Genomic DNA, 18,958 nt, shown 5'->3' with positions numbered 1-18,958 from the left:
TGCTCTTTTTGAAGTTCCCCACTTTCTTGGAAGTAAACTTTTAATAATTTTTAAACGTAGATAGCATTTATCTACACTAAATGCCAAAGAAAATGTTTAACCTGCCCTTATTTAAATGTTTTCTAGGTATTCCCTCACCCTTTATTTCCTAAACTACCATCTTCAGAAAAATGGTCCTTTGAAAATGTTGCAGAAAATATCTAGATGAACCCTCCTTCCTACATTAGCTGCATTTTCTTTCCAGAATGATCCCCTAATTAGGACAGTTACTTTTATGTCCTTTTTTCTGTAGCATCTTCCTTTCTGTAGCATTGCTCTTGCCAAGGAGGAACCAAATATTTGGCCTGACCAATAGTTGTTCTGCTAGGTGCTAAACATGATTATTATATTTATCTTTTTTCTCTTCAGAGTGATTTTCTATTTGAATTCTCCTCTCTAGATTTTGTTCTTAAAATGACTCTTTTGTGAGGTGAACTTTTTACGTATTTTAAAATCTCCCTCAGCTGATTTCTGAAATTCTATGTCCTCAGCTCTCATTGTTGTTGAAGGGCACGGTTGTGGCTCCCCCAGATAAATTTGGTAAGGATAATCTTAATTTTGTCGACAGTCCTAATTATCAAAAAAGAAAAGAAAAAGTTGATGATCCAAATTGTTGGAATGAAAATTGGAAAAACCTCATGTTGAAGTAACAAATTCTTCAGACGGGCTGTGAATATCATCATTTGGGTTTGCTGACAGGTGAAACGCTACAAGATGAGAGAGTTAATGGAGGGGATTTCTTAGGAACTGATGGGCTTCAAATACCTTATAAACTAATGCCTGTAAGATGCAAAAGCAACCCTTTAACTAATAATGATATTGCTCGGGTATTTCTTTATTTTTTATTTTTTTTCAGTGTAGAATTGATTTTTGCACTACATGGTTCTGTTCTTGCCTTGTACTTGCTACTACTCGCTAGAGGTGATTCAGTGCATTAAAATTTTCCCATATGGCCCTCATACGCCATATGCATGAATACACATCTTGTGATGTGAAGTTGTGAACATTATATTCACAATTACTATGTGGTTGAAAACAGTTGCATATTGTCGGTTTAAACTCCATCTCCTTTGTTTAAGTTGCTTGTTGAGTCAATATGCCAAACATGCTTGCACCTTGCTCTTATTTTCAACTCATAGATCAAAATCAATGACCATTCAGAATGCAAAATAGAACTCTCGCCCCTATTGTATTATTTAGAAGCATCTTTTGAAATGTTGGATTTTACAAAAGAGGGGTTGTATATGCGCCTAAAATGCTTCAGTATCTCTTTTGAATTTCTTCATTAATCAAAGCAAAAATAACAAAGTAGAAACATATCAAAAGATATCATTCAAATGCCTCCCATACAAAAAAAATGTTCCCAAAAATTGGTTAACAATCCTATCCATGGCTTGGTTGTCCTCCCTATCCTTATGTGTTGTTATGTTACTGTCTTCTTTCTTGAAGTCTACTCACCAGACAAACAGTCCAATACTCGTAGGAAATTGAACCACTTGGAGGTCTAGTTGGTTGTGTTCTGTGCATCACTCTCACTATGTGATGGACGACTCAAATGCTCCACTATTTAAGACTCATTTGAAAGCCAGAGTCTGGGCCCAAACGAAACTCTTCCAAACGCCGCAGGCTAGCATTAGAAAGTACAAATACTGAGTCTCATTTCTGAAAACACTTTCTAATAGCATAATATAGCCGTATAGTATAGTCTAGCAGCATGGTATGGTATAGTTATATGTACTATATAGTATAGCATACAAATATACTAGCAGTACACATTGTTCAAAAAAATTTGATATATAACATAGTATTGTTGTATAATAGTATAGCAGTGTCTTATTGTATAGCAGTGTGGTATAGTATAATGTTATGTGCTATACTCCTATACTAGTTACGTGCTCTCAGGAGCCTCGACTTTTAACTAGATAGAGCTTTGTCCTATAAAATTTATCATTCGATTCTGATCGAGTTTTGATCAAGCTCCCCCACATATTGGTGTTGAGATCCCTACATTTCAATTTGTATAGACTGTGATCCCTACCATGGGGAGCTTCTTGCTTGTTCCGATCCTGGATCTAATGCTATCGCGATCATCACAGTCCTAGTTACCAGGTTCTTCTAAGGAGGGGTTCGCTTCTGCTCTGGAAGCTCGATCCAACGCTCTGATGCATGGGATCTCGATTATGGGCAACTCCTTGATAGTTGGGATCTCGATTCGGTAAATTAGGGAACTTTATTCCACATAAATGGGATCTAGGTCTCAATGCCAAAAATCATAGTTCTATGATCAAGCGGAACCACTATTCCATCAACTTTGGAACTGAGTATCCTCTACATTAGGAGCAAGTTTCACCGGCACATTTTTCGTTTCATATACAATGGAGTTTGGATCTCCAATTCTTTTTGACCTAACAATACATGTAAGGTAACTTATGAATAGGAATCCAAAAGTCGACGAATGATAAATTCAAAACATCGTTGAAATGGGAAATCTAACCCAACATTGACTATTAATAGCTGAGTAAGGGTATCCCATGAATTGAGGTGTACATTACACCACAATTCGGTTGTGTGTTGAATTCAGTAGTTGAAAAGGGTTTCTTCATTACAAGTACAAGATTGCCTCTGAGAAATGTTTCGTCTCAGTTCCTGCTTTTAGTCATCTCACCAGTTTCATCATGCCTACAATAGGGGATTTGAGAGAGTTTATTCTTGTCACTTTGTGCTAGAGGGAGATAGCTCTTGGTGTTCCCCAAGGAATTTGAAGAGAATGGGAGTCCACGAAAGTCCCCAATGATTGTATCTGCGAGAGAGAGAGAGAGAGAGAGAGAGAGAGAGAGAGAGATGCTCACCACTTGATGAGAGAGATAGAGGGAGAGAGACAAAGAGATGGAGATCGCCAAGATGAAGGACACAAAGCTCCTTTTGTGCCCGAGGACTTAGGTACACCATATTGAATTTTAAGTATCACTACTCATATGAAATCATACTCCAATGACAACAAAAACTCAAAGAGAATTTCAGTGATATGATTCTTGTTTACATTGATACTTGGATTTGTACATTTGGGGAAAGTTAAGCGTATTGATCATTGGAATTTGCTCCCAAATTACAATACAGGGGAAAAGTGAACATCGGGAACCTCGTTCCTAAGCACGCCCATTTAGTAAGAAACTCGCTCCTGTGCATATATAGAATGCGCTCCCTAAAAGTAAGGGGTCTCGATCCCTTTACTTGACCATATGCAGACCTCGTTCCCCCGACCATGGAACTTCGAGTATAGCTCGCTCTGAGCTCCCGCCCCGATCCCAGATCTCTTGTTGCTCCCTTTCCGGGTAACTATGATTCCAGTAACTATGGTTATAAATGTAACAATACCCTATGTATAATCCATCTCTTGTGAAATTCAGAGAGAACCTCCTCTAGGTCTGCAATGATGAGGTCGAACAAAGTTTGAAATGAGGCCACTGGATACCCGTTAGGTCCCCGTGCTTTGTCGTGGATGAGGTTGACGAGAGTCCTTCAAATTTCCTCCCTCTGGAAAGGGTGTTCTCTAAGTTGCTAAGGCCTTGCAGATTTTGTTGGACTGAGCGTTTGGAAGGTTGGCCTTGCGAAACTATTACCAACGTATAATTTCTTGAAGTACCTGATAGCAGTTCTTCCAATCTCTAACCTATCCTCCAAGAACAAGCCTCCTTGAATGCATGAGATGGTGGTCTCATGTCTTCTAAAGCTTACAGTTTTATGGGCTTGAGCGATTCTTCTTCTGGTGTGAGTCTCCTTGCATAATTGAAAACTCTATTCTAATTGTCAGTGTATTTCTCATTGGAAATATGTCAAATTTTGATTAATAACTAGTAAGAATATGAGGTCAAAATTGTTAGCAGTCGAAAACCAATCCCTACACTTTGTAGAGGTTCTACGGTAAGCAGTTCCATTGGCCATTGAGCTAGAAGCTTGTCATGGCAGATTTAAGCTCCACATAGTATATGGAACTTGAGCAGTCAATGTGCTATTGGTTGTTTAATGTTCATGTGTGACTTATTTGTGTGTGCGTGTGTGCGTGTGTGTGCGCGGTCTACAGACTACTTTTTATGCCCAGTGCTGCCATCTGCATGTAAACTTAGCCCCTACTCATAAAGTGCTTCCATGATGGGTTCAGAGTTATGGAATACGATTTAATTGAGTCTACCTTATTTTGTCATCCATAAAACACAAAAGAACTATGGAATTTGTTTGTGGCACTTCGAAAATTTTGTGGTGGATAACTGTGGGTATAAAGTAGTGACTGATGAAGATGATCTGGATTTCGTCTGGTGTTTCTTGAAAAACCATGAATTTTAGATCTCATACATGGGACACAATGTTACAGTTGTCAATACCATAACCATGAAGGTCTTTTCTTTTTTGGGTGAATATAACCATCAAGGTCTTGGGTAAGATATTGTTACCTTGAGATACAACTTGAAGTTTCTGGAAATTTAATATATGCTACATTGAGACTACAAACAGTATTTTAACAACCAAAAACAGGAGACTACAGTTCAATCAAATTAGGTTGGTTCTCATTGGAATTGGTTACTCTGCGTCTAGAATAACTATGATGCACCAATCCTACAAGCATGGGATTGTGATCCATAAATGACAATAAAATGAATCCTGGATATTGATTCACATGATTATGGATATTTTAGTATTCTGTGTCAATGTTTTTAAAGGATGAGGCGGCCACCTCCAATATGAGGTTGCTGAGAAGAAAAGTCGTGAGTTATTTTCGAGGCATCTTCCTCGGCAACATGGCTGTCTAGGCAGCTGCCTATGCTGGCAAGCTGCCTAGGTTAGATGCCTCTTTGAGGCAGGACACCTACGCCTAGGCACGTGGATTTTGTCTTCCCCGCTTGAGCCGGTGCCTAGGCAGCCGCCTTTTATAAAGCTGTTCCATGTATATCGTTTATATCAATCAGTGCTCATACTGCCTGATACAACATAACGTTTTTCTACTTTTTATGCTCATTTTATTAGTGATGTTGACCGGTCATGATGGTGTTTACATTTCATTGTAATTGTAACTAAGTGTGTTTGATCTCCACAGAATGCAGGGATGCGACTTTATGGTGGTGCTCAGTATCATAGGGCAATGGCAGAGTTTCGTTTTGTGGTCGGAGGGATCAAGTGTCCAACAATCACAAGAGAGGAAATTGTCAATGCCTGCGGAGTTGAAGATATTCATGATGGGACAAACTATTTCAGGTACTTGGTTCTTTTCAATAATTAATTTGTTTTGGTGAATGACACTTTGTATTAATGAAGTAAGATGTACATAAAATCACAAAATTGTGGCTTGTATACATATGTGTATGTGCTTTTACAAAAATGAATCGTGATATTTTATAAGGTTACTAATCTTTTCATCCAGTTTATAACGTTTCGGGGATCCCCTTATACCAGTAAAGAGGAACCCCAGCTTTTGTAGAATAACTTGAGTCTGACCAGTGAGGCTTGGGCCTCCACAAACATTGCGTTCATCATATTTATTGAACCTTAGTATGTCATTAAGATCTGAGTGAGAAGATATCTGAAGATGCCCCCAGTACTTGATGGACCTCGGTTGCGAAGAGCACAGCCAGCAATTTTAGCTTGACTAATAACTCCAATCATGGGTTGGCCCCAGGGGGATGATCTGGAAATTGAATGTGGCCTCGACCGTCAAATGTTCTCCATTGTTGTCCAAGGTCTACCAAGGCGTCAGACCTGAATTCATTGCAATTTCTGGCCCAGAAAATGACAAAGGATTTCATGCGATCCTGTGAGCATTGATGTTGGTAGCCATGCTTTTCAAAGTGCGCCTACTTCTCTCGACCCAGGTGACAAATTGGAGGCCAAAATAGGGGCTCGCCAGAACAGAAGGCCTGATGAGTGGTAAGGGGAAGAGAAGTATGACAAAAAATATGTTGATCTGATCCTGGTGTTACCCACATCTTATCGAAGGGATTCAGGATAAAAATCCAAATCTAAGTAGCCAGTTAGTGTATAATAGATCATTTTGTCCCTACTTGCTCCAGGGATGAAATGGGTGTTGAGTAGTTCCGACAGTGAAACAAACTCGGAAGGTTTCAATGTCAAGAACGTTGCTTTGAAGTTTTGAGTCCACGTGGTTTGGGCCCAACTACTTCACATGTGCAAGAGACAATAACTCAATCCTGGTTAGCAGCAATAAGGAAGAGCTCAGAAAGGTGGTTTCCGGGGTGTTTTCACCAACCATAAGTCTTCCCTCCACATGATTCCCCCAGTTTTGGCTTGAAATCAAATCCGACTTAGAGAAGCGCAAGAAAGTACTTAGGATACCTTTCCAGGCACCTGAAGCCCTTGTAGAACCTTTGGGAAGCCATGTGTTTAAATTTGATCACTTGCTGCCTAAGATGGTCTTCTTGGGTGGCTCAACACCACCGCCACTTGCCAAGGAGTGTTGTGTTGCAGTCGGTGAGCTTCATGATGCCTAACCACCCATCTATTTAGGGTTTACAATGTTCTGGTCTCCTATGTAATTAGATGGAATTTCAGTGTTCCAGCAGGACACCGTAGAATGTTCCTCATGAGTCGGTCCAGTTTGTTAGCTATGGACTATGGAGGCCGGCATCCTAAAGATAGACATTTGGAAAACTTGAATGTGGGATAAGGTAGATCTGATCGGAGTGAAGCGCCTATCCAAAGACAAGAGTCTGCACTTCCATGCAGCCAGCTTGTGTTCGAACTTCTTGCCTATGCTATCCCATTGCTGTATTCTAGGTTTGCCTCGGCATAGGGTAAGGTTGATGTACTTGTTGGATAGTATGCATGCTGCAACCCATCCTTTTGGCCAGGCCAACCACAATGAGTTTGGTTTTCCTCATATTAATTTTTAAACCATTGCAAGCTCGAAGCACCTGATGAACAACCACAAGTAATCTACTTGCTGAGGATTGGCATCACAAAAGACAAGGTGAGAAATTTGGGGACTATTCTAAAGTGAGGGAAGCCTATGAGCCAGTCAGTTATGGTAGTACATGTTATTAATGGACCTACTAAAGATCATGGTTATTTAAGCTAAGAGATAAAAGGAGGGGCGGTCCCCTTCACAAAGACCTGTGAAGAGAAGCATTTGAGGGCTATGAGAAACCTATCTATCTTAGTGAGAGTGGGATACTCTTTGAAGTGATTGGACCATGTGAAGGATGAAGCCTTTATGGGACAGTCTATGAAATTGTGTCTGTACATGAAATCTAACAATTCAGCCATACTGGCAGTCATTCGGTTAGGTTTATTCTTTTTTAAAGGACCACCTGGTGACATTATAGTTGCTGCCGGTGCACTAGGGTTGGGGGATTGGGGGGGGGGGGGGGGAGGGGGTGCGTGGGGGGAATGTGGTCTATTTTGGCCCGAAATTATTCTCTTGGATTTTCCCTGTTCTGTTCATAGACCGCTTTGAACCTCCACCTAAAATTGTCTGAGATTCTGAAGAATCAGACGGAGACACCATTTCCCACTCGAAGCACCCCATGCAGGGAGGGATTTCCAAATACACGGTCTTCTGCCCCAATTTGAGCAGATATTGTTAGGATATTTGAACAGTATTTCAGATTATGGTTAAGTAGAGTCATTTTGTTCATGGGATTCCCTGGATCCCAAATGTTCCTGGCCATGATTCTCACTTGGAACGGGGAATGGTGGTGGGCATCCTCCTGGATGAATGACGACCGGGTTGGTAATCGTTGGGTTTGGGGCAAGGGGATATGAGGGGTTTGAAATTCTTCATAATTTATTTGGAAACTAAGTTCTTGAGCTCCTTGCAACCTTTCCCTTTGGGTTTGGCCTCTTTGGTGGCGTTTCCAATGGGAACCTCACCGGTATCATAGATGGGCTGTTTCTAGATTAATCCCATAGCTTAAGCATTTGATCGATACTGCTTCTGCTGTTTATTTTTTTAATTTGTTCCTAGTCCACCAAGAAGAAGGATTCTGAGACTAAGGAGTCTCGCTCAAGTGAGCTACTGTCCATGTAGCTGTGATTCTAGGGTTTAAGAGTGTGGAAGGGTTGAATGGGGGTAAGGGAATGGTCAAGATTTGTGGTGTCGATGATGTCCCTGGTAAGGTTTTAAGGTTATTACAGAAAGGTCTTTGGTTGCAGAAATGACTCTAGTGAGAGGTGGGTGGAGATTTTTAAGGAAGCCTTTGGGTGGCCAAGGGAGACCAGATTTACCATAAGTGCAGGAAGGAGGATTGGGGGTTAAGACAAGTTGGATCTGTCTGGTTGGAGCATTCTGCTTGGCAATAATCTTTGTGGCTGAACCTTGAAGTCTGGCAGGGATGGACACATGTTTTGAGATGATGGGTGGAAAGCTTTGGAATTCTGTTCGTGCTGTTGATGGCCATGCTTGGATTTGGTTGAGTGATGGTGGATCACCTACGGGGTTCTATTACTCTTGAAGGGTTACAAGGCTGGAATTTGAGTGGCCTAGTAGAGGAGGGGAAGGGAGATGAAAGGGGCGTGATGATCTCTCAGATACAGGTGGTAGAAGATAGGAGATTGTATACTTTGTGGAAAGGAGAAATCAGGGACATTTGGAAGGGGGGGGGGTGAATGAAGGACCTAGATTTCACGTTTCTAGTATGGAATTGTGGTGGGTGACAGTGCATTTGGACCACACGCTCTTGAATGGTTGGGCAGTGAGAATGCTGTCAGTGTAGTTCGGTCTAGGCTGTCTGGTTGGTGGTGGTTATTTGGTCTTTGGAAGACATCACGTGTATCAGGAAGCCTTGGGTAAAGTCATTTGGGATGGGCCCATCAAGGTTGTCCACCCATTCGGATATATTTGCAGTTGGGCAGTTGGGATGGCTTGATAGCTAGGCCAGAAGGAAAGCTTCTTTTTTTTAGTGAAATTGGATTCAAATTCGAGTTCGAGAATTGTGGGGACATTGAATTTGAATTTGGGGGTTGGAGTCCGAGGTTTTGATTGGCCCAGAGAGAGTTGAAACTTTGAGATTCGATTATGGAATTGAATTCAATTCCAAACTTGGATTTGAATTTGTCAAAGGGGATGTTGGTGAGGCTGGTACTCTGAAATTTGTTATTGCTAATGATTTTTAGATTAGTAAGTGAAACTTGTGGTTACGAGTTTTGGAGTAGGAAACTAAATGGGTTACGTTACGATAATCACCCTGTAGAGCATTTTATAATTGTACTCAACAAATTTTGGACACTTATATACCCTTGTTTTGTAACACAATATTTTTTTAGTAAAGGTATTTTTTATCATTAGGAGGGGTGTGATATCACCCACATAGGACATTAAATGCCACTAGTGTACTCCATGTGGGTGATGTCAACACCCTATACGGATGATGTCACTCCCCTCCTAATGACCAAAAATACCTTTACTAAAAAATACTCTATATACAAAATAAGGGTATATAAGAATCCAAAATTTGTTGATTACAATTATAATATGCACTATAGTGTGAGCAACCCTAACATAACCTATATATATATATATATAGATATTGAGTGAGAGAGTATATTTTTGTGTATAATAAAATATATATTTCATATAAAGTATATATTATCAATTGGACATTACAATTTTGAAAGATAGGAAAAATTCAAAGTTTGATAGCTACTAGGTGAAGGTTGAATTGCATTTCATACATGTAAAACACAACCATAAAGACATCTCGAGAGATCTTAAATACAAAGAAATTTAAGCAAAAACAATTAACTTTTATGGTCCGATCCAGCCCTCAATGTTTTGAATGAATCGCAAGCTTTAAATCACTCAAAATCTCTTGTATCATCTCTTGATGTTCATCAAGAATCAGATCCAAAAAATTTGGATTTGATTTTATTTTATTTCTCAAAGATTTTTCCTTTCTTTTGATCTCAAAAGTAATAAAAAACATAGATTTTGCCAATTTCTTTCCTCAAAAAAGTCTAGGTTGCAATTGTGACGGTAATCTATCTCTCTCTCTCTAGTATCTTTGGTTCTATAATATCATACACCTCCCTCTCTTTAGAGATTTTTCCATGTGCTAGTTCTCCAGTCCTGCCTTCTCTGTAGTAGCTGTGGAGGTCTTGTCTATGGAGGCCTGGCTCAGAGAGAGGGAGAGGTGGCTCTGAGGGGAGGCAGAGTTCCTACGGTTTTCTGGCTTGAAAAGACATGTAATTTAATGATTGAACAACTATATTGACATTATTTTCAATAATATATTTCCTGTAGGCCAATTTACTGTGACTAATCAAGTTCTGTGGGAATCTTATTTACTTAAATGTAGGACTGCTTGTGTGATTGCTGTTGCAAAGGCTCGTGATTCTTTTGAACCATTTCTTCATCAGGTATGTGGAATAAAAGTGCTTATTTAAGATTCTATATCAATCTTACTTAAAGTATGCTCATTTATCTCTTGAAGCTTGCAATATCCGTCCATGGATGGACGTGTACATAATTGTTACATGGTCAGACCCAGAAGCTCCTGAAACCAGCCAACTTGCTTTACAAGGATAGGTCAAAAAGACTTACAATAACACGATCTAGATATAACGCTGTCAGGGTGTGTTCATAATGTATTTATTGCGAAGGCATATAAAGGTATCTCTGTATATAAGTCTATAGATATTCTATGTAAATGACTTTCTCCTTCAAATAGCATTACTTTCTCTAAAAGCTAAATAGGGGTCCACCCTACCTACCTAGGTTAACCCAAAAGAAAAATAGAACTTTATATTTATGTTTTCTGCTATTTTTATGAACTCTGAGAGCGCAATATAGCCATATTATAACATCCAGTTTACATATAAATAAGCACTAAAGCATACCGTAGATTTGCATCTCATCTCACACAACAAATGTTCATCGTGGCTTTTCAACAGTATATTCTTAATCAGTTCCATTTCGTAGTGGAAATTTTATCCAATATTTAATTCCTGCAAAATTATTTCAGCCTTTGTCTTTGAACTTTTGTTTGTGTTTTCTCATACATGATTTGCATATGTTCTCATTCACAGATCCCAATTCAGCATGTGTATCACTTCCTCCCAAAACTTAATTCCCATATGGTTGCTAGAGGTTTCTCTTTTGCACCCATATCATGTGATGCTACTGACTATACCGCAAGTGCTTGTTTATGCATTGAGTGAACTACATGTGTGCTAATGTTTTCTTTTCTTACTTTTTTTTTTTGTGTGTAGGTTTTCACTAGTAATTCAGAATAGATTTATTGTTCATGAAGAGGTATACTATTATCACATGGACTAGGGGAGAAGCATAGTCCATTAGCTCATCACTGTCCATATAAAATATTGAGTGGGACCCACCTTTGGGGTTATGACCTGTTCTGCTGGGTCTCACTATCCATCATTTATCATTTTAATGGATGGTGATCGGGAAATGGACTATTTTTTCCATAATCAATTGGTTAGTTGTACTTCTTCTGTAATAGGAATGTGGTGGGTTATAATTCCTGGCATTTCAAGTGATCTTTGGATCATAGAATTGTGAATTAGACATTGACTACTTCTTAAGTTTGCTTGTGGCAGTTGGGCTTTAGGCTCTTACACATTTTGAAGAGGCTCTTTCCTATCTCTGTTTATCTCTTGAAGGTATGATCTTTATTCTACGAGTTCACTGTGATTATTTCTGTAGTATGAATGGGTCTGTGATATAACTTTTATCCTTGACTTTCCTATCACAGAAAGATGGTGAATACTTGAGTGGCCATGATATGTTTTTAAAGCGTGTCGAGACAGCCTTTAATACTTTTGCGGAATCAACTGAACGGGCATGTCGTGAAAAGTAAACCATCTATTCACATTTTCCCTTCTAGATGAATTGCATGGCATGACAACACTTTATTCTGATTCGTAGATTACTCTATGATGGGGTTAGTTCTATTTAGACAGTTACATTAAAGTGCGATGTAATTAGAATGTTGTGGAAGTTTGGCTATGTCCATTTCTTTCAATGTGAGTGGTACAACTGCCTGTTTATTAGATATCGCACCATGCTTGTTGAGTTGAAATTGCTTGGGATAAGAGCACTATGAAATTCTTTGCAGGTGATTATCATTTCTATGCATATGCTTTTCTTCTTTTCCAATTTTTGCTGGCCTCGAAGGTTGGCTGTTGGTTTCTACATTTTTGTTTTAAGTCTGTGGAATAGAGTCTCATGATTTCTTCTCTTAAAATAACTTTTATCATTTGAAAAAGAAAAGAAAAACCTTAGTTTGAACTCTTATTGTAGTGAGAACTTGTCAGAAAATGCAACCATTAATGTTCGGAGAGGTAACACAATAGAATTGTGAAAGCCTTCTGCTTAAGTAATTCCAAACTTTTGTGTTTATATTCTCCTTATATTGCTAAAAAGCATTGATACAAAGGGTTTTTGCATGATATGTTGCTTGTCTCGATATAGTTGAAAGATATAATCCAGATCTATAATAAGCAAGTATTAGATGAATATTTGGGTGAGGAGAAAGATGATGTGAAGAGTAAGAAGAATAAGATGAAGAATGAAGGATAGAGATTTTATACTAAGCAAGTATCAGATGAATATTTGGGTGAGGAGAAAGATGATGTGAAGAGTAAGAAGAATACGATGAAGACTGAAGGATAGATATTTGTGAAAGAGAGAGAGAAGACAGAGGAGCACATGAGAAATAAAAAAGGAGAAACAAGTGATGTGACCCTTCTTTGGGATTAGTCACACATTTACATTATGTTCTGATAAGGAAAAATTACAAAAAAGCCTTGTGTAAATTAATAACTCACGCATATTGAATCAGATATTCTACTTATGTCCCTAACTTATTGCTATAATTTCAACAGTCCCCCTAAGCTGGAGGGTAGATATTAATCATACCCAGCTTGGCACGATTTCACATGAGGGGTACAAATAATTTTGGCTGCAATTGTTTCTCTTAGTTAATGACATTCTTCCTCGATATGCTTTTGTCTCTTGAAATACGGGGTTCTTGGTAACGTGAATGGCCTCTTTGTTGTCAAGGGTCATAGGTAATTGGACTTTAACTCCCAAATCAGTCAATATAGTTTTCACCCACATAACTTCATATGTTTTATGTATCGTGGCCTTGTATTCAGCTTCAGCAGTTTATATGACCACCACGTTCTGTTTTTTACTCTTTCATGAAACCAGATTACCACCAACAAAGGTACAATAATCCATAGTTGACTTTCTATCAATATGTGTACTAGCCTAATCTGCATCCATATAGATTGTAAGACCTATATGACCAATGATTAGTAAACAACAAATCTCTCCAAGAGATGACTTGATAGCATCTAAAAGAGTTTTTCAAGGACCATTCATGAACTAACTAACTACACTAACCGCTTTAGATATTTCTGGTCATGGTTATGAGGTATATGGGCTTGTCCGCAAACCTCTAGTATTGACAAGGGTCCTTTAGTAACTCTACATCTCTTATGAAGTCTATGAGTGGTTTCCATAGGTGTATCAATCAGTTTGGCTCCCAACATTCCGGTTTGTTTTAACAGGTCTATGTGCTCAAAGAAATAGCAAATCCCTTCTTTGACCTTACCGCTTCAATACCCAGAAAATATTTGAGTGGACCCAAATCATTTATATCAGGCACATTACTGAGGTAACACTTGAGATCTTCAATATCTACTAAGCTATCCCTTGCTATTACAATATTAGTGACATACATTATGAGTGTTGTAATCCCAACAATATTTTACAATGCATGATCAGCTTGATTCCGTCTAAACCCAATTTTAAGCAAGGCTTAACTAAATTTTTTCAAACCAGGCTCATGACGATTGTATAAGTGCACATTTCACCATTTTTAATCTGCACAGCTTACCTATCTCTCCCTGAAGCTGAAATCGTGGAGGCATGGCCATATATACTTCCTCATGAAGATCTCCATGTCAAAAGCCATTTTTCACATATAACTAATGTGGGCCAATATTTATTTGCAGCTAAGGAGAGAATGATTCAAACAATATTTGACTTCAATACAGGTGCAAAAGTCTCTTCGTAATCTATATCATCTGTCAAAGTGAAACCCTTTGCAACCAACCACGCCTTGTATATTTCAGTCATGCCATTCTCCTTGTATTTCACTATAAACACCCACTAGCATCCTATCACCTTCTTTCCTTTAGGAAGTTTAGTGAGTTCCCAAGCATTTTTTTTCAAGAGTGTGCATTTCTTCCCAGATTGCAGCTGTACTTTGAGTTTGTGATGGACCCTCTATTACACTGGATGAAATGCTAACAATAGACAATTATGATAGGAAAGCACGATAAGATGGTGACACGGCATTATAAGAAACAAAGTTGCTTATAGGATATTGTGTACAGGAACACTTAGCTTTACATAATGCAATATATAAGTCAAGGTATGACATCGGGGATGAACTGGGAGTTGAGGAAATGATAGGATGAGAAGGGTTAGTACCTCGTTCCGAGTTGACAATTGAGTCATGATCATTCTGGACTTCAGGTTTTTCGAAATTCTTTCTTTGAAGATATGTTTTCAGCTCCTCGGTGGATGCAACTGGAGCATTTCCATCTTCATTTGGGACATTTCAGATATGAAGGGAGTTGAAAAAGGCAGAGTCAGTTGATGGACCGCTCTCTTCCTATCTGATGTTCTCCCCCTGAAGAGAGCATTGTTGTCCAGCCAAGGCGAAATATTGAATGGATTCAAATAAGTTAACATCCATAGAGACATAACAAACTCTATTAGTAGATACCCTAAGAAGGCATACTTAATGGATTCGAACCTTTTTTATTTCCTAGATACCCTAAGAAGGCATACTTAATGGATTTTAGGTTCCAACATGGAGAAAACACACGCTTCCAAAAACTTTGGGAGGTCTGAGGAACAAAGGAGAGTCAATAAGAAGTGTTTAGATAGGTGCCTTGCTGGAAGAACCCTCGATAGCATATGGTTTATCAAGATCGCCGCGGTAAAAACAGCTTTGGATCATAAGCTTTTTGGGAACTTCATTCCAGACAAGAGAGACCGAGTGACTTTCAACAAGTGTCGATCTTTTCTCTCGACAACTCCATTTCGCTGAGTGTAAGAACATGTTGTCTAGAACTTTGTACCCTGCTACCTCAGATAATTACTAAGATCCTTAGAGACATATTCACCGCCATTATCAGAATGAAGTACTTTAGTACTTGCATTGTACTATCTTCTTACCATTTGATGATAAACTTGAAAAAGATCCACAACTTCATCCTTATTTTTCATTAAATAGGTGGTCAATTTAGTCCAATCATCCACAAAAGTAACCAAAAAAAGAAAAGAAACGGAAATCCCAAAACTCATACAATTGGGGAAGGTTCCCACATATCCAAATGTACAATGTTTTTATAATGGCCAAATCTCACATTGTAATTGAACTTGACCCAACGAAGAAGATGTTTTAGGAGACAAAGAATGCAAAATAGAAAGAGGAGCATGACCAAGACGAGTGTGCACAAGTACTTCCATTCTTTATTAACAATTAAGGACGAGGCAGTGGTGTTTGTTTTTATAGGAGCCTGTTTCGGCATCTTTAGAAGGTATATCCTCACAATCATGCCCAAATGTCTTCCTCGTTACCAAGTCCTGAAAGACGCAATAAGACGGCAAAAAGGTTACTCAACAATTCAAAGTTTCTGTGAGATTACTAACAGATAGAAGATTATTAGACAACTTGCGAACATGCAAAGTGAGCAACAAATCTATGGAGGAAGTTACTGGAACAATCCATTTTCCTTTAATGGGTAGAAGTGGTCCATCAGCTATGTTGACAGGCTCTTGATTAGACTTTGTATAGGTAGCATGACTAGAAAAGAGATTGCACGTACCAATCATATGTTCAATGGCTCCTGAATCAATAATCCTAGGAGCTTGAGGAGTCATGAAAACATGGTGTGTACATGTAGATATACCTGATTGGGTGAGATGTAGCTTGGAGAAAGAAGAGGGCTCATCATAAATGAAGGCACACTGCTTAAGATAGAAAGCCCTCGCTTGCAAATGATCACCAATTCATCCTCCGGTTAGTCACAAAGTAAATGACCAATAGCAACTTGTTTTCAAGACACAGGATGACTAGTCTCCTCAATAGTCATAGCTGCATCAGCCCATGTTGTATTGCGCATAGGGTGCCTAATGAGATCCTAACATGTTTCCTTATCGTGTCAGGATTTTCCACAATGGGTACATTTTAGCTTATCCTTCTCATCATGTGTGAGGCTCCTGCAACCACCGCTATGTCCCCCACGTTGATCACCACTACAACGACCACCACGATTATTCGAAGAATTGGAAATTAGGGCAGATCTTTTAGGTTCACCAATGGACTTAGCCATAACTTTCGAGTTTCCTCACGTTGGTGGGGGGGAACATGTTCCAAGTGATGATAAAGTTTCACCACCCAAAATATCAGATTTGATATTCTCATCTTTGGGATTAGGACGCGCAAAATGATCAAATATCTTAGCCCTAAAAGATCAAATATCTTCTTCTGTTCCCCTTTCTCCATGCTCTTTTGGACAATGATAGTAGTTTATGGGTTGATAGTGATTTAGTTCATCCCAAAACCTTGTAGGCCAACATTATAATCACTAAATGATACAACTTTATGTTTGAAATTGTTGATTTGCTGCTCCAACTCATAGATTTTTGTTATATTCTTCTGCTGTGAGTAGGCTTCAGTCATTGCATCCCATAACCCCTTTGAAGTATTACAACTCATAAATGTGTGAGTGTGACTCAAGTTCGGTTGCATAGAGTTTAAAATCTAGTTCATACCATCATCTCATCGGCTTCCCAATCAGCATAAGATTATTCCTTTACATTTATTTCCTTTACATTTATTTTCACTATATGACCATCAAATATAACCCAATGTTTTCCTACCTCTGAGGAATAACCTTACAGATCTGGTCCATTTCAAATGGTTTGCACCTTCAAATTTAACCATAGTGAGTTGAAGTCCAAAAGTACTCCATATTTAATGTTTGCTATGACAGTGTTACTTTTCCAAGGCAAAAAACAGATTACAAATGTTAATGAAATCTGGATACAACCTCAGATTTCTCTCTAACTATCTGTAAACACCAAAAGCACTACACAGTGCATTGGTTAGTCGATTACACAGTTGAGGCTACAAGTTTCAGAAGTAACATGGCTGTAAAGCTATTCGATACACATTAAGCAGTTGTTATCAATCCCCGAAAAATAAAACTTAATAGATCTAATGATGCAACCTGGTCGATCATCACCCCTCAATGGATCATGAAAAACCCGAAGTTTTGGGGACCAACCTTAAAAAAATTGTCAGCTTTCTTTAAAAACTAGATCAAATTAAGAACCAATCGTAGAAAATGACACTTTTCAGTTCTCACCATGATCTTACAGAGAGAGAGAGAAAGAGAGAGAGAGATCTGTTAGGGTCTTTTCTTGCTGATCATTTTTCCATTGCCTAGCTGTATTGCTAAAACCAGTAGCTATATGGCCAGAGTTTCACCCCTTGACTCTCATTTCTTCGGATCTAACCCTTCTTTGATGCGAAGTTGAAAGATAAAATCTAGATCTATGCTAATCAGCGAGTATTAGATGAATATTTGGGGGAGGAGAGAAGATGTGAAGAGGAAGAAGAATAATATGAACGAGAGAGGTGCATGAGAAAAAGGGAGAGAAGAGAGTGAAGTGCCTGAGAAAGAAAAAAGCGGAAACAAGTGATGTGACCTCTCTTTGGATTAGTCATGTATTTATATTATTTCTGATAAGGAAAAGTTATACATAATACCCTTGTGTAAGTTAATAACTCACGTAACCCTATTTCATCGGATGTTACATTTATGTCCCTAACTTACTGCTATCTTTCAACAGATGTTTTCATGTCTTTTATGAAATGGAACAAATCAGAATTGCTTCATCATTGTGCTCATCTTATTTTTGTTTCATGAAATGAACCCAAGTCAGCAAGAAAACCCTTCAAAAGTTAATTATTGAAAAAGAAAATAAAAGATATCAACAAAAGTAAAATAATCGAGAGATGGTTTTGCTGTGAATAGGACCCTAAGCAGTAGAATAAACCAAATGAAATTGAGTGGTGGTTACTTTCTTCAAGATATGATAAAAGGCAAGAAGACTGCACTTGCATCTGATTGTTACATTTGAAATTTAGTGAAGTAAGCTAGCAGTCTATTGGAAGCAAGGTTCATGGATGCTTAAACTAAGATGAGCACACTAGAAGCTAGGTTGATGAGAAAATATGTTTGGAATTTTGGGGACTTGAATGATGGCTTGACACTCTGGTGAAGGCAGGGAACATTATTGGTCTCCACATGGAAGAGTCTGCTGGAGTAATGGCCTCTACCTATCAGCTTCCTCGTTGAAGGGATAACAAACCTCATGAAGAAAAAACAACAACATGATATTGGTTAATCAACTCCCAAGTGAAACGATTGTAAAGATAATTTGGGAACAATGCAAACACTAGAAAGAATTTTATGGGATTGAGGAGCACCAGTCAATATTAACTGCATACCGTAGCTTGGATTCCTGAACTGGGAATTGAGTAACATCTTCTTGGGGTTCAAATCAAGGAAATGATATTTCCCTAGACTTCAAAATCCTAAAACTGTATATGATGTTCAAACAAATGCTAGGAAACATAAGGTAAGAGGCTAAGGCCTAGGAGCCTTCATTATAATGTCTACAATCTAAGAAAATGGAAGACCAAAGTATACCTTGCATGTAGTGTTTAAAGGCATTATCAAATACGACAGGTCGCAAATTCCTAAATATATATCCTAGACTTACATTTTAGTTGTACTCCACTTACAGTCATGGTACAACTCATATATTTTCGATCGTTATTTTACTGCATTGTAACTTCTC

General features: G+C 38.5%; 1 protein-coding gene across 2 annotated transcripts in view; it reads left to right on the top strand.

Moving 5' to 3' along the window:
• ARC5 (P-loop containing nucleoside triphosphate hydrolases superfamily protein) overlaps positions 1-18,958 on the top strand; it is a 31,280-nt gene that overhangs the window by 8,983 nt on the left and 3,339 nt on the right. Inside the window, exons 8-14 of one of the 2 annotated variants that reach the window (XM_088852346.1) lie at positions 531-579; positions 739-821; positions 5,129-5,286; positions 10,341-10,401; positions 11,254-11,296; positions 11,602-11,664; positions 11,757-11,857. In XM_088852346.1, the coding sequence (XP_088708472.1) occupies positions 531-579; positions 739-821; positions 5,129-5,286; positions 10,341-10,401; positions 11,254-11,277 (375 nt within the window). In that variant the 3' untranslated portion in view covers positions 11,278-11,296; positions 11,602-11,664; positions 11,757-11,857. The remainder of the gene's footprint in view (positions 1-530; positions 580-738; positions 822-5,128; positions 5,287-10,340; positions 10,402-11,253; positions 11,297-11,601; positions 11,665-11,756; positions 11,858-18,958) is intronic. The other variant, XM_006830253.4, reaches the window with a different exon arrangement.

The sequence above is a fragment of the Amborella trichopoda genome, chromosome 11, assembly GCF_054954075.1.
Source record: "Amborella trichopoda isolate Santa Cruz 75 chromosome 11, AtrichopodaSantaCruz75HAP2 v2.0, whole genome shotgun sequence".
NCBI classification, from domain to species: domain Eukaryota; kingdom Viridiplantae; phylum Streptophyta; class Magnoliopsida; order Amborellales; family Amborellaceae; genus Amborella; species Amborella trichopoda.
This window is presented reverse-complemented; position numbering and strand designations above follow the sequence as displayed.